The sequence below is a fragment of the Panthera tigris genome, chromosome A1 (assembly GCF_018350195.1).
Source record: "Panthera tigris isolate Pti1 chromosome A1, P.tigris_Pti1_mat1.1, whole genome shotgun sequence".
Taxonomy (NCBI): domain Eukaryota; kingdom Metazoa; phylum Chordata; class Mammalia; order Carnivora; family Felidae; genus Panthera; species Panthera tigris.
The window spans coordinates 141,068,882-141,085,532 of record NC_056660.1 but is presented as its reverse complement, the minus strand read 5'-3'; the positions used below and the strand labels follow the sequence as shown (position 1 = coordinate 141,085,532).

General features: G+C 40.7%; 1 protein-coding gene and 1 pseudogene across 1 annotated transcript in view; one reads left to right on the top strand and one right to left on the bottom strand.

Annotated features, from left to right (window-relative positions):
* Positions 1 to 4,358: 4,358 nt before the first annotated feature.
* TBCA (tubulin folding cofactor A) overlaps positions 4,359 to 16,651 on the top strand; it is a 77,757-nt gene continuing 65,464 nt past the window's right edge. The window contains exon 1 of the mRNA XM_007079820.3: positions 4,359 to 4,535. Coding sequence (XP_007079882.1) covers positions 4,483 to 4,535 — 53 coding nt within the window. The 5' untranslated portion in view covers positions 4,359 to 4,482. The remainder of the gene's footprint in view (positions 4,536 to 16,651) is intronic.
* On the bottom strand, positions 13,064 to 13,623 carry LOC102956838 (annotated as a pseudogene).

Sequence of the window (16,651 nt, the reverse complement as noted above, 5' to 3'; positions counted from 1 at the left end):
CCTGTCTGCTGTCTCTGTGGGGTTCATGGCCTAGGCCTGAAGCAAGGCACTTCCAGGTTGTAGTCATTCAATGCTGGTCAAAGTCTGAGGGTCACTGGGTGCCACTGCAGTGGCTCCAGTTAGAGGGAGGGCCACGAAAATTTGAAAAACTGTACAAGTAACAGAGAAGAAAGCAGATCTAGGTCTCTTCAGAAGAGGTGCAATTCCTAATGATGAAGGAAACATTTCAAGTCTTTCATGCACCCAGAGGTAATTATCAGAGACATTTCACAAAAAATATACTTTTATCAACAGTGTTTCTTTATTTATCTCCCTAGGGATGGCTTCTCCAGTTGGCCACCTGGTTTTATTCAACAGAAGTACAGCATCAGAGCAATTGCGTTTAGCACTATATCAGTCTCACTGCATGCAGGTTGTCTCAGAGTTCCAGGAAGGTAAAGACATGACCAGTCTTTGTTTTTGTCAAAATTAGAAATCGATCTCAATTCCATATTTGATTTTTCTTTAACTCAGAAAAGATTTACTATGCCTCTCCAAACACCTAGCCATTAAGTTTGATGCTGGGGGCACTAAGATGAATATAATGTGGTAACTAATCTTGAGGAGCTTGGAGTCAATTGGGAGAGAATAGCATGAAGTGATGGTGAGACTGAGCTTATAGCTCTGTAAGCTCTGGGGAAAACAACTTGTTATTTATAAGGGAATCTGCAGTGTTCTTTTTTTTTTTTAAATGTTTATTTATTTAATCTGACACAGAGAGAGAGAGTGGGGGAGAGGCAGAGAGAGAAAAGAGAGAATCCCAAGCAGGCTCCATGCTGCCAGCGCAGAGCCTGATATAGGGCTCCATCTCCTAAACGGTGAGATCATGACCTGAGCCAAAATCAAGAGCCAGACACTCAACTGACTGAGCCACGCAGGTGCTCCTTAGCAGTGTTCTTTAAAAAAAATATTACTGCAATTCTTCAAGAGTAGCAATGGAAGAATTGCCACTCAGGGAGGAGAGAACTACACTTTCCCCTTGTTCTGAAAGATTCCCCCAAGTCCTGGGGATCTTTTCAGCCCTCAATCTCAAATGTTCATACATGTATCCCTTACAGAGTCGTGCTACAGATTCATTCCCATAGTTCATCTAAGTCCCAGGCTGGAAAATTTAAAAAGAACTCAAAGTTTAGGGATAATAAAACAAAAGGGTGCCAAACAGTGAGAAATACAGGTTACATAATTTGTATTTCAAATGCCCTAGGGCTTGTCTCTGCCTTGGTCCTGCAGGGCTCCTGTGGTTAGTACTCTGTTACACTAACAAGAAGTGACCTGTCAGTCTACTTCCTCAAAGTCCAGACCCAAAGGAGCAAGGCCCAGAGAAAAATGGTGTATGTGTGAGGGAGGGGATGTTTCAGATTATTTTAGCAGTCCATTCTGGAATGGGCAAGTTCCCTGACATACTGTTAAATGGGAAAAAAGTTTTAAAGCAGCATTTATTCATTCAAGAAATATTTATTGAGTACCAACTATGTGCCAGGCATTGCTATCTGTTGGGATATAGTGATGAATAAGTGGAACATGGGTCCTATTTATAGGGAGTTGACAGTCAAACATGAATTATGTGTGATCTCATGAATTGACATTTCTATAGTCAAATGAATATGCATCCTACTGTGTTCTTCGTTTCCTATTTAGGACCTCTTTCCCAGATGACTGATCTATTTAATGAACGCTTTGTATGGCGCTTAATAATTACCAGCACTCTCCTCAGCAATTTACAAATATTAACTTATTTAAGTTTTATAACAACCTGATGAGGTGGGTATTATTATCACCCACATTTTACAGAGGAAAAAACTGGGACGTAGAGAGATTAGTAACTTGTCCAATTTTGCAAAATGAGTAAGAAATAGAGCTAGGATGTGACCTTAGACAGTCTGGCCCAGTTCATGCTCTTTACCACGACTGTCAACTCCTGACACTGGGAACACTTTCACCTGATTCCCAATCCTTAAGGGTGGGACCAAACTCCATGATCTTAATCCATAGCTTCAAGTGTACGATATAGTACAGACAGACACAGATAAACACACACTGTCCTTGAAAGCCTGGATACACACAGCAGCAGCAGCAGAGGTCTTTGCGTTATATTAATTACTGGTTTACAGTAAAGTCACAGATACAAAATCATTAAAACAAAGAAAAAAAAGGACAAAAGGGTAGAGATAGAGTTGGGGGTTGGAAAAGATAGGAGGTGTTTACACCAGAAAACCTAGGCTGAGGGGAACTCCTGCAAATCAGCACAAAACCAAGGCAAAAGAGAGATTATGAAGACTTACATTGGCTTTTATTGCCTGAATGAAGATCCTTGACAGTAGCAAGAGCCCTAGGTGCATAATCTTTTGGTTTGTGGGTTCAGCTGCTGCTGTTTCTTTGCCTTAAAGGACCTCCCAGTACCTTTATACTAATGATCTACTGGATTTCTAATTGTAGTATTTTGCTTTGGTGATTCTGTTGGTTTTTTGGTTTTTTTTGAACCTCTTTCCCCACCCCTCCCCCCAGTATTTCATAGTTTTGCTGTGTCACTTGAAATTGTATTTCAGTGTGCCAGCCAGTCAGATGATAGTATTTATTGCATTTAGCATCCACTGTGTATAGAACCCAGGTCGAGGTAGAGGAGGAGGATTTACTGAAGGATTTATTTATTTGCGTCTAAAGATACTTTAAGGGTGCCTGGGTGGCTGAGTCAGTTAAGCATCCAACTTCCACTCAGGTCACGATCTCACGGTTCGTGGGTTCCAGCCCTGAGTCAGGCTCTGTGCTGACAGCTCAGAGTCTGGAGCCTGCTTCTGATTCTGTGTCTCCCTCGCTCTCTGCCCCTCCCCCACTCACGTACGCTCTCTCTCTCTAAAATAAACATTAAAAAATTTTTTTAAATACTTTTAATCCAACTAGGAGAGTAAGCACACCTTCATGAAGTACTCAAACAATAGGGTTTTTGTTTGTTTGTTTGTTTGTTTGTTTGTTTTTGAGACAGCGACAGAGAAAGAGTGTGTGCAAATAGGGGAGATGGGCAGAGGAGGAGGAGGAGGAGGAGGAGGAGGAGGAGGAGAGAGAGAATCTTAAGCAGGCTCCATGCTCAGCACAGAGCCTGATGTAGGGCTCAATCCCACGACCCTGGCATCATGATCTGAGACAAAATGAAGAGGCAGACGCTCAGCTGATTGAGCCACCCAGGCATCCCTCAAACAATCGTTTTGTTAAAGAAATACACCAAAAATAAAATATAATATTGGGTGATCCAAATGCATTCAGGCAGCATTGAGCAGGCAGGGGTCAGTGATGGTAGACTTTCTCCAGAAAGTGGGATTTGATCTTGGATTTAATCTAAGGGTCTTGGGCTAGCAAGGTGGAAGAGTATTCCAGAGCTAGCCAGAAAAGCCAGAATGAGGAAATAAAGTGTAGGGAACAGAAAAGACAATCAGGTAGATGTCTTTGAAGGATGATACCAAGAAATAAGAAAACAAAGGAGGCTTTGCCCTGCATTCCTTGGGAGACTCCATCAGAAAGAGGCCGACTGGAGGTGCACTTCATTTTATGCAACAGACATGTTATTTGTAAGTATAAAACAAGAGTCAAAAGTTGTTAAGCATCCACTATGCGTCAAGTACTGAGATTTAATCTGAGTATCTACCCTGTAAAGTGGGCATTATTACCATTTTGCATACAAGGCAATGGGGCTCAGCAGTGAGATTAAGTGGCCTATGTGCCCCGTGTCATCTATTATACGGTGGAACCTCCAAAGTCACTTGGTTTGACCACGAAGCTCAAGCTTTTGTATGCCACACACATTTTTGTAAGTTGAATATTTAAGATGCACAAGTGATGATTATTTGATAAATTCTACAGCCATTGCCTCTGTGAGGTACATACCTACAAACATGTTTTGCAAAGATCTGACGTAGAGGGCCAAGATTTTCTCGACTGCGTGCATGACAGTAGTTTATTTCATTAAACATACATTACCCCATTTGACACAAGATAATGACACCGAAAATATCTTTAATATAATTTTTAGGTCATTCCATACATTAAACGTATAGTTTCGCAAAGCAATGTCTACCTGGGGAGATACTGAAGTTTCCCACAACGCCCAGGCTGTGGACACCGGGAAAAGTGTAACTTGTGTCCAAACTAAAAGAAGGACTGTTCACACACTAAAAGGAAGGCTGTCCGAGCCAGACGAGAGCAGGGGAGGGCGGGTTCCAAGAGGGGGAAAGTGGGTGGAGGCGGGTGACAGCAGGTAAGAGGAGTGACCTGCCCGGGCCCGCTACCCCCCGACCCCGCCCCTCGGTGTAGCCCGGGGGCAGGGCCGCGCCGGAGTCTGCGCATGCGCGTCAGGCCGCGTCCACTACGCCGATACTACCGCCTCCTCCGCGCGGTCTTCCTCCACGGTTACGCCGGCTCTCCACCCCTCCTTCCCGCGGCGCTCGAGGGATCATGGCCGATCCTCGCGTGAGACAGATCAAGATCAAAACCGGCGTAGTGAAGCGGTAAGGGGCCGCAAGCGGCGCACACGTCAGCGCCTCCTCTCCTTCGCCTCATGGCGGCCCGAGAGGCCGGGCGGAGCGCAGGCCTGAGGCGGGCTCCCGGCTCCAGGCCTCACCTGGGGCTCCGCGGCCGGCGGGGCCGGGGCCAGGACGCGGCGGGGACGCGTCAGTGCCAGAGCCCCCGAGCTGGGACACGCCCCTCCCCCTGCCTTTCTCCTCAAGAACCGAACCGTTGGGCGACTAGGGTCGGCGCGGACCCGCCCCTCGGGAGCCCGCGGTGGGGGAGCCTTGGGAGCGGCCGCGAGGGGGGTGGAGGGGCGGCGCCCCGCAGCCGGAGGGGGCGCCGGTTTGGGTCTCCGCGCGGGTCTCCCTGCCCAAGTTGACTGGGGGGAGGCGGATTCAGTCCATTGCCTGCCCTCAGGTGGACACGCAAGCCCCTTCTGAAGTTTAGAGGGGACGCCGAGAGCCCAGCCCTCATCAGAAAATGAGGCCTTGTTGGGGCCCTGTGACCAGGAGAGGCGGGACTCGGAGCCTCTGAGAACTGGGACATGAACTTCCAGTACAGTCCTCAAACTTCTGCGGCCTGACTCTCCCCCGTCGGCTTCCCCGAAGCTCGCCCGGAGCCTGTGGATGCTGTTTAAGTAACTAGCCTGGGCAGGGCAGGCCAGTCCTGTAATTGGCCGTAGCGCTGAGTGCTGTTAGACCCTTCAGTGCTTCTTAGACCTTCACGGTTCAGACCCAGGGACACCAGACTTTTTGATGAGGCATTCCCAGAGAAAAGATAAACAGCCCGCTGAAGTAGCAGCTTATTTTGCAGCAGAAACAAACGTCTACTCCTAGCCTTCTGGCTTCTTGCTCTTTGCCCACTTCTCCCTTTGTTATTGCCACCAGAGGAAGGGCAAGGCAAAAGGAAGGATAAATTCACTTAAATAGGTGCATTGCCTCTGAGGCTTAGCACAGTTTTGCACTGTATTTTCCTAGAAGCTTTACTGTCAAGGCAGTAAGAAGGTAGTATGAGTAGTAGTTAAATGCACAGCCTTTTCTCAGGTGAGACAGCTTGGGTTCAGATCTGGATTCTGCCATTTATTACCTATTGTTGAATACATTACGTTGCACCGTGCCTCGGTTTCCTCATCTGTAAAATGGAGTTAGTACCCACACCGGCTGTGCTGTTCTAACACAGCATGTGGCAAGTAGCCAGTGGCTGGTAAATGTTAACTAATAGTATTGTGTGTGTTCCTGTTTGAGAAGTGAGAAGCTGAGGTTTAGTGAAGTTAAAATGGAAAAACTAAATTTGTGCTACTTAATGGCAAAACAGGGAAACAGAACAGGGAAAAGTTTCCGATCTACAACTAAAGCTACAATGCTCTAAAACAGTATTTTTTTAAATGTGTGAAATAGGAGGAGAACTGACATGTATAATTGAAAGTGTAAATAATTTGCACTATCACTCACCTTCCGTTGTTCATTTTTGCCAGATTTGTTAGGTCGTTTTAGTAAATCTATTTGGCAGAATTACCAGGGTATAATGGAGAGTTCTTTAGGCCAAGAGTCACGAGAAATGATTCCTAGAGGTAGTTTTCGGTTAATTACCTATATCGCCTTGTCATTTCTTATCCTAATGATCCATACTAGTTTGTAAAGTTAGTTCAAGTAGTTATATGCTTATAATACATACTCTAGAGAAAATACACCCATTTAGATAATAAAATCAGTTTTTAGGCTCTCAAAAACTGCCAAATACTTAAGGAAACTGCTTGGAAATAAGGTTTGGTTTTCAGTTTATTTCACTAGTAGAGCATTATCAAACTTTAATTTCGATTCCTTGTACTTCAGTACAAAAAATTTATCATTTTTGTGGAACTCCTTCATAATTTACTTTTTACTTAAAATGTACATATTTACTCAGATTGTTTATGAATTAACGGAAATGTCTATCATGCATTTTTTTCCCATGGATTTTCTAATGAGCTACCCTTTCCTACTGAAAGGAGATATGTTCTTTTAAAAAAACCTGTAACTTCTGATTGTTCATTACTCATATTTTACCTTGGTAGACAACCATCTAAATCCATAAATGTTGTTCCTGATCTCTCTTTTGTTATTTTTTTGCCAGAAAATTATTTTTCTGTGACTCTTTGCATCTTTTGTCTTAGCGTTCTACTTTTTAAATTCTACATTTTACTTCAGTAAAGAAAAAAGTAGATAATCCAGATACAGCAACATATTAATAATTGGTGGCTGAATGATCATGAGCTTCTTTATGTTCTTCTCTATGTATATTTAAATTTTTCGTAAGGGGTGCCTGGGTGCTCGGTTGGTTAAGTGTCCAACTCTTAATTTTAGCTCAGGTTGTGATCTCACGATTTGTGAGTTCAAGCCCTGCATTGGGCTCCATGCTGACAGTGCAGAGCCTGCTTGGCATTCTCTCTCACTCCCTCTCTCTGTCCATTCCCTGCTTGCATGCTCTGCTTGCTGTCAAAGTAAATAAACTTTAAAAAAAAAAAAAAAAGTCTTAAGAGGTATGCATTTCTCTCTTTAAATTTAGTTTCAAAGACTTGATTAGTTTCATGATTTGGATATGTTCTTGGTTTTGTGAGTAGGATTTGGTTCATTGGTTTCTTTCTTTCCTTTCTTTCTTTTTTAAACTATTTTTGAGAGTGTGCGCTTGTGCGCAGGCTGGGGAGGGGTAGAGAGAAGAGGACTGAGGATCTGAAGCAGGCTTTGTGCTGATGGCAGAGAGCCTGGGGCTCAAAGTCACAGACCCTGAGATCATGACCTGAGCCAAAGTTGGAGGCTTAACCTACTGAGCCACCCCGGTGCCCCTGTTCACTGGTTTCTTAAAGCAGTGGTCTAAAAACCATTTTCTTTTCCAGCACCTTTTTTCTAGTGAGATGCTTATTGCTCATAGACTCCTTTCTCTTCAGAAATGACAACTTTTAGGGGGCCTGGGTGGCTCAGTGGGTTGAGTGCCCGGCAGCTCAGGTCATGATCTCAAGGTTGACGAGTTCGAGCCCCGTGTCGGGCTCTGTGCTGACAGCTCAGAGCCTGGAGGCTGCTTCCGAATCTGTGTCTCCCTCTCTCCCTGCCCCTCCCTTGCTCATGCTCTGTCTCAAAAAAAAAAAACATTAAAAAAAAAAAAAAGAAAGAAATGACAACTTTTATTTGAAAGAAGACATTTAAAGTCTTTCATGTCTCCCAATTACTTCAGTTTTCTCTCCAGGAATTGAGAGCCATTAGAATTATATTCTAGGTATTAGTCCTAGAGTTCAGTTTCGGTGGACTGGCCTAGGGAGGGTGGATCCTTAGTTTAGTGTCTGTAATCAATGTGCTGGATTACTTCAGGTGATCCAAAAGTTCCCTGTAGTGGGTTTTAGGAAGAAATCTGAGTAGGGAGGTGGAATGTTATGAGATTATGGAAATAGGCAATAAGTAGATGGTGGTATTTGGCAACAGAGAGATCAATAAATGAAAAATGTGAGTTTCAGCATATTGGCCAAATGGTGACGGCAGTGTAGAGATGGCAGCCACATTAGGAAACTAGAAGCAAGTTTCAAGGGCATTAGTTTAGCCCTAAGTAAACAAGCAGAACACTCACAGTACCCTAGACCTGAACAAACTTTGTTATCTCTCATGGTAACAAATGGAAAGGTTCTGATTGCCAGAGAGAGATTTTAAAAGAGAGGTTAGATCCCTGTGAACAAGGAAAGAGTCCAGTTACTAGGAATGGCTTGTAAGGTAAGAGTTAGACGGCAATGAGCCTAACTTGGTACTGAACCTCTGACTTGAGGAATCCCTAAATATTCCCTTCCAAGTAACAGGATTGTTTTTCCAGAGCTAATTCTGGCTGTGAGAGATGCATGCAGTTTCTTGGAGCAGCAGCAGCAGCCTTTGTTCACATGTGACTCGTTGTTAATGAGTATTAGTTGCTAGGTTTGAGTCTGGCAGGAGCATTTTAAAGGTACAGATTCATGTTTCAGGTGGATTGCTAGACCTACTGGTATCTGTTATTGGGTCACAGCTAATCTAGCAGCCCTAGCAGGGAGTTACCAGATACCACTCCAATTTTCTTTTTCTCCAGTGCAGAACTGAAAGTTCCCCCTTCCTCTTCCCTTTTCTTGATGTCTTGGTAGCATCGGTTGTCCCAGTTTGCCTGGGACTAAGGGGTGTCCAAGATGTAGACCCTTTGGTGCTAATAGTGGGAAAAATCTCAGGCAAACCAGGATGATTTGGATTAGTGCCTCTTGTGTAACTAGCTAACATAGCACTGTTATGTGTGTGCCATGATTTATGTGGAAACTATTTGCTATTACAACTGTGAATCCAGTGTTTTACCTTGCTCAAATTAAAACTTAACTGGGGCACTTGGGTAGCTCAGTCAGTTTAAGCATCTGACTTAGGCTCAGGTCATGATCTTGAGGTTCGTGGGTTTGAGGCCCGCATTGGATTCTGTGCTGACAGCTCAGAGCCTGAAGCCTTCTTCAGATTCTGTGTCTTCCTCTCTCTCTGCCCCTCCTCTGCTCACACTCACTCCCTCTCTCTCTCAAAAATAAATAATAAACATTAAAAATATTTTTTTAAAAAGCACTTAACTGTGTCCTATAAATAGGACTCCTTGCCAGAGTAGTTTTCTGTATTAATTTAAATTGTTAGTGATTTAGAAAATACTTTAGAAAATGTTAGTGATTTAGAATTGTTAGAATTGTTAGTGATTTAGAAAATACTACTTTCACTAAAGTAGAAGAAAATACAGGCTTGATGTTTTAAATGTTGATATGGTATTTCAGCTCAATGACATGTCTACTGTAAGTTCCCAAATAAGATTTGTGTTTATAAAATAAAATGTTTTTACTAGATTTATGGTAAATTCAAGAAATTCTTCTGCAGAAACAAAATGTTTTCATCCATTTAACATAAAACCTATTTTTGATAAAGTTTGCTAAACTAGCCCACTGGTAAGTGAATTAATTGATTAAAAATACTTTTTTAAATATATCTTTTTATAACCATTTTGGATTGGTAATGGCTTAAAATCCAATGTGAACAAAGAATGTTAGGGCATTGGAAATAGCACTGACATTGGCCCATAGTTTTCCTCTGATTAAATGAAAGTGACACCGGTAGATTAGAATGAGACTAGGACAATTCACACTGCAATTGTGTTAGTTTAACTTTAACAATCTTTTAACACTCTTGTTTAAATGTAGCTGACATACCATAATTACAAATCTACAAGCCTTGATTATAGAATTTTACATCATGAATCAGTGGGGAAATTGTATTGATTTTTTTTATATATATATAAAGCAAGCACCTTTCCGAAACTCTGGCGTCTTCCTGAGTTTTATACCTTTACCTCTGATATACAACTGTGTATAACACATATATACTAGGTACAGCAAACATAAAAACAACATACAAGTTAACTAAAATTTCCATGTTAAATATATATTCATATATAATGTATATAATATATTGACATACATTATGTGTGTATACTGAATATATATATTATACTGACATAAAAGTAAAAAATAGGAATGACACATATTTGCCTAGACATAGATGTAGTTTTCCTCCTCTAGCTCTAGAGAAATATACTTCTTATATTTAAAGTAAAGATGGGTAGAAGTATGGTGGACAATATCTAGGAGAGGTTCAGGACATAGCCCTGTAAATTTCCTGTACGCTTTAGTAGCTTTTTTATCTTCTCTTCTCCCACATCATATCCCCTTTATTTGAGTTAAAGTTAAGTTCAGCTAAAATGGCCACCTTTTTGCCTTGAAGTTTAGCCAACTCCTTTTGGAATCTCTGTAATATATTCAGCTCTCCAAAGCACTGGTCAAAGGCAGTGTCAAAATGGATTGCAGGTGGTCAGCAATCTTCAGGATTGCCACCTTCTGCCAACTACTTGGCAAGCAGTGACTTTCAGGAACTACACAGCTGGCAACCAGATGTCTTTTCAAGCTGGAAAGAGAGAAAGCTAAGGCCACTCATGACTGTGGTTTTCCCAACACAAGCTATATTATTCTATAAGTTGAATGTGGAAATGAAAGATCTTTTGACCTGAGAGAGAGAGAGTGAGAGAGTGGATGAATGAATGTATTCTGTCTTCATTGCATTTTTCATTTGGTAGGAAATTTTGAAAACCTGTAGTGAGCAAGGTTGGAAAATTTTGTTAATAATAACTAGTCCACAATAGAAAAAAAAAAAGAAAAAAATAATAACTAATCCACAACCCTTAGAATATAAATGCCTGGGTGGGGGCGGGTGGGCGCCTGGATGGCTCAGTTTTTTGAGCTTCCAACTCTTGATTTCAGCTCAGGTCATGATTCCAGGGTTGTGGGGTTGAGCCCTGTATCAGGCTTGTGTGCTGAGCATGGAACCTGCTTGGAATTCTTTCTCTCTCTCTCTCTCTTCCCCTTCCTCCCCCTTCCTCCCCCTTCCTTCCCCTTCCCCTCCCTTCCCCTCCCTCCCTCTCCCTCTCCTCCTACCCCCCCCAATTAAAAAAAAATTTAAAGAAAAAGAATATAAATGCTTGGATGTGTGATTTCAGAATTCCATTCCCATAATATATTTACTATTATGATGCTGTCTTATTTGCCCAAGTAGACCTGATTTTTTTTTCAATATATGAAATTTATTGTCAAATTGGTTTCCATACAACACCCAGTGCTCATCCCAAAAGGTGCCCTCCTCAATACCCATCACCCACCCTCCCCTCCCTCCCACCCCCCATCAACCCTCAGTTTGTTCTCAGTTTTTAAGAGTCTCTTATGCTTTGGCTCCCTCCCACTCCGATCTCTTTTTTTTTTATCCTTCCCCTCCCCCATGGGTTTCTGTTAAGTTTCTCAGGATCCACATAAGAGTGAAAACATATGGTATCTGTCTTTCTCTGTATGGCTTATTTCACTTAGCATCACACTCTCCAGTTCCATCCACGTTGCTACAAAGGGCCATATTTCGTTCTTTCCCATTGCCATGTAGTACTCCATTGTGTATATAAACCACAATTTCTTTATCCATTCATCAGTTGATGGACATTTAGGCTCTTTCCATAATTTGGCTATTGTTGAGAGTGCTGCTATAAACATTGGGGTACAAGTGCCCTTATTCATCAGTAATCCTGTATCCCTTGGATAAATTCCTAGCAGTGCTATTGCTGGGTCATAGGGTAGATCTATTTTTAATTTTTTGAGGAACCTCCACACTGCTTTCCAGAGTGGCTGCACCAATTTGCATTCCCACCAACAGTGCAAGAGGGTTCCCGTTTCTCCACATCCTCTCCAGCATCTATAGTCTCCTGATTTGTTCATTTTAGCCACTCTGACTGGCGTGAGGTGATATCTGAGTGTGGTTTTGATTTGTATTTCCCTGATAAGGAGCGACGTTGAGCATCTTTTCATGTGCCTGTTGGCCATCCGGATGTCTTCTTTAGAGAAGTGTCTATTCATGTTTTCTGCCCATTTCTTCACTGGGAGTAGACCTGATTTTTAAATAACATCAATGATATGAATGATTCAGAGATCATTTATTTAGCAGCTTCACTCAGAACCTACATGGCTAATTCACCTGGTATAGTGTTGATACATAATAAATGCTCAACAAAAGTCTTTTCAGTGGACAAATGAATGAATGGAACCTTAGTCTGTAAGGATTTGATGTAATAAGCCGTGGGGAGGTACTGAATCAATTACAGTATGACAGTGTAATAGTTACTATAGCTATTTATTGTTGCAGTCGGAGTTAAACAAATGGAGTCCCAGGCTCCACTTAATACATGCTACATATGTGACCCTCGGCAAGTTATTTAATCTTTAAAAGCCACAGTTTTCGGGGCACCTGGGTGGCTCAGTCAAGCATCCAACTTTGGCTCAGGTCATGATCTCACAGTGTGTGAGTTCTAGCCCCATGTCAGGCTCTGTGCTGATGGCTCAGAGCCTGGAGCCTGCTTCAGATTGTGTGTCTCCCTCTCTCTCTGACCCTTCCCCACTTACACTCTGTCTCTGTCTCTCAAAAATAAAAAAACATTTAAAAAATATTTTAAAAACCCACTGTTTTCTTAGCTGAAAAATGGGTTAATGATAGATAATATCTTTCTTACATTGTTAAGAGAATTAAGTAAGGTAATCATATAAAGCATTTGGCCCAAAGCCTGATTGTTACTAAATATTTAATATGTTAACTGCTGTCATTATTATCATCATCACCATTCTGTAGACATACAAACAATGTGGATAGAGGACGTAAAGATGAATGTTTGCCAATTAGCTGGATAGACTGTGGAACTTGATTTCTTTTAAATTGTGATAATTTGTTTTTTAGTTGTTTGTCATGTTCACTCATAGGCTGCAGAGAGAGAAGGGAGGAATATGAAGCTTGTGTTTTTGAGTCATCTGTAGGACTTTATAATGGTCATCCTTCTATAAAATAGCTGAGGCAGTGATGTTCTACTTCCCCCAAAATCTGTTTATATCAGTGACCTTGTTTTTTAACAGTTTAAAAAATACTGTCACTATTATTAACACAATATAACAAGGCCAATTTCACTCTTACTGCACTTTTGTAAAGTTTATTATAGGGAAGAGTAGTCAAGGGAGTGAGTTTTTGAGATACCTTATTCTAAAATCTATAAATGACTCGCCACAACTATCAAAATACATTCTTACATGTATTTAAAAACCAGAACATGTATCTTATTAATCATTGAAATCCTTAAGATGAATTGGATGGCACAACAGCTACCCTTTTGGGTTTAGGTAGTGTTCCTTCATGAATCCATGCCTAAATCTTCAGTATACAATTTTAGGTGCCTCATTCAGCCAGTCCCAGTGGTATTTCAGCTTTTAGCTTTGGCGCTCCGGTTATACTTTTTCTTATCCTTGGCAGGACAGCCACATTTGCCACAGATTGACTTCTGAAGGTGGTAGGCCTTAGAGCCGTAGCAGGGTCACAGCTTGTGTGTCTCATTGCTGTGTTTTCCAAATGATGATGTCCCCTCCCTTGTTCTGCAGCTGAGACCAAAGAGCAATGTTCTTACAATTCTAATGCTGACTGTAGTTATTTCCAAACCCTCCTTTATCTTTTGTTTTTAACTGAGTTCCCTATTCATTGTTGTTTTCACCTGTGCTAAAGAAGCATCTTAGGGAACCTTATGTGTGTATATGTATACACAGATAATGCTCTGACTCAGAGGTTGTCTGTAAAGGTTATCAGAACAAGGTAAGCATGTACTTTTTGACTGAATGATGCTCAGCTTCTAAATAGTACTAAATGGCATCCTTTTAGTATGGCATCCATTGCCTGAAAAATGTCTACACTCTATGAAACTTTTGAAGACCTCTCATCTACTGAAATGTATTTCCACTTAGGTTACTGGTACAATATTGTATTTTGATATCCCAACCTAGGATGTTAAGTTCTAAGGACTCTGCATTATGTCAAGATATACAAAGATTTTCTTAAGGCTATGTAGTTCTTCTCACCTTTTTAGGGAACAGAGGGGTAGTGTATAATATATTGTTTTTCACAAAGTAGGAATTTAATACATACTTGTCAGTTGAGTTAAGGAATGGACGAAACTAGAGAAGAGGTCAATTATATGAGGGGGAACAGCTCAAGGATCTGAAAACAGAAGTTTCTAACAGTGAGAGACTTTGAGATGAGGAAAGTTCATGAATACTCTAGTTTAACTTCAAGAGCAACAAAACAGCTCTAAGTAATCACAACCCTCACAGGCTTGTCAGGATAGTACTTTTTATTATTATTATTATTTTTTTTTATTTAAAAAATTTTTTTAAGGTTTTTATTTATTTTTGAGACAGAGCAAGACAGAGCATGAATGGGGAGGGGCAGAGAGAGAGGGAGACACAGAATCGGAAGCAGGCTCCAGGCTCTGAGCCATCAGCCCAGAGCCCAACGCGGGGCTCGAACTCATGGACCGCGAGATCGTGACCTGAGCTGACGTCGGACGTTTAACCGACTGAGCCACCCGGGCGCCCCTGGATAGTACTTTTATTAGAGAAATAAAATAAATACATTTATATCAAGGATTTGTTTAAAAGTTAACACTTTATAGCATTTTTTAAACTATGAAATGGCTATTATAGAAGCCATTGGAGGCTACTATAGAAGAAAAAATTTTTTTAATGTTTATTTATTTTTGAGAGAGAGAGAGTGCAAAAAGGGGAGGGGCAGAGAGTGAGGGAGACACAAAATTCTAAGCAGACTCCAGCCTCTGAGCTGTTAGCCTGACATGGGGCTCGAAATCATGAACCGTGAGATCATGATCTGAGCCGAGGTCAGATGCTTAACCAACTGAGCCACCCAGGTGCCCCAACTATAAAATTTTTAATTATTAATATTCGATCAAGAAAGGTTTTGGGGTGCCTGGGTGCTCAGTTGTGTGTCTGACTCTTGATTTTGGCTCAGGTCATGATCCCAGGAGTGTAGGATCAAGCCCTGCAAAGGGCTGTGCACTGAGCATGGAGCCTGCTTAAGATTCTTTCTCCTTCTGCCCCTCTCTGCAGCTCATGCTCTCTCTCTAAAATAAAGAAAGAAAGATTTTGTAGTTTACCTAGAACTAACTAGAACACTCTCTTTATTCTAATTTAGTAGAGGTAGGTGTGTGTGTTACCTATTAAAATATAAATTAAGAAATTTAACTTTTAAATAGTATAACTATTCATAAATTCATAAATATTCATACCTATTAAATATGTGTGTGTTACTGCCCATTGTTAGTTTACTTACAAAAATAGGCTCACCCATTCCAGGTTATTTTGATTTTTTTTGTTTTTGTTCTTTTTTAATCTAAGATAAATAGTAGGGATATTGGTAAATTGAAATCTTAGGGGCAGTAGGTGGTATTGCAGAGAAACTAAAAATAGCAAGTTTTGGGCTTAGTCCTTAAGGAATGTGTGCTTTTAAGTTATGCAGTGTACATGTATCTGAATATTTATTCTTAGAACTTCAAGTATTACTTTATGTAAATCCGCAATCTCTAGCTTTACCCTGAGCTTTGGACTCATTTTTGAATGAGGAGCACCTGGGTACCTCAGTCAGTTAAACATCCAACTCTTGATTTTGGCTCAGGTCATGATCTCATGGTCGTGGGATTGAGCCTCATGTCCAGCCCTGGGCTGGCAGCGTGTCTCCCTGAGACATGCTCTCTGTCCCTCTCTTTCTGACTCTCCCCTGCTCACACACTCTCTCTCAAAGTAAACCAAGTTAAAAAAAAAAAAAGAAAAGAAAAGAAAAAAGAATCTGTGGCCATTAAAAAAAAAAAAAAGAATGAATGTCTTACTTTAGTATGTTTTTATTCCATCTGACACCAAACTACCTTCTCAAATCTGATGCTCTTCATGTTTTCTTTTATGAAGAAAAATAATTATTTCATGTATACAAACAAATCTAAAGGAAACATAATAAACCTGAAATGAAACACTATAGGCACATTTGAAGTGCCCCTTTCTGAGTCAGTTCCTCTCCCTCTTTGCCTATAAGTAATTTTTATTCTGAAATTTTTTTTTATCATTTCCATGCATATTTTAAACTTTTAATTTATATTGGAGATATATAAGCCATATTATAGTATTGTTCTGTGAACTTAACTTTATATACAAAATATATCTGGAAGGATACACAGGAAATTAGTCATATTGGTTATCTCCTGGAAGGGAAGCTATACAACTGAAGGAAAGACCAGGATGGGGGAAATTCTTATAATTTTAAATCATGTGTTAGCTCTCAAAATATAAATTAAGAGATTTAAAATTGTAAATAGTATATTCATAAATTCATAAATACTCATCTATTAAATATTCCTATTTAACCGTAGAAATCTTACTTGCTTTTTATGCATATTCATGTTTCTGTTTTCGAGACTTACTCATGTTGAAATGTAGCTCTAATTCATTCTCTTGTGTGAATGTACTAGTATGGTTTTTTTTTCATTCTTGTCTTGATGGATATGTAGGGATTTTTTTTCCCACTCAGTGTTTCACTTTTATAAACAATGCTACCATATAATGCTTTATTAAATGTAGTTCCTAATACACATGTATAACAGCTAGTGTAAGGCAGAATTTCTCAAGAAGTGGGCCCTGAGTGGATTATAG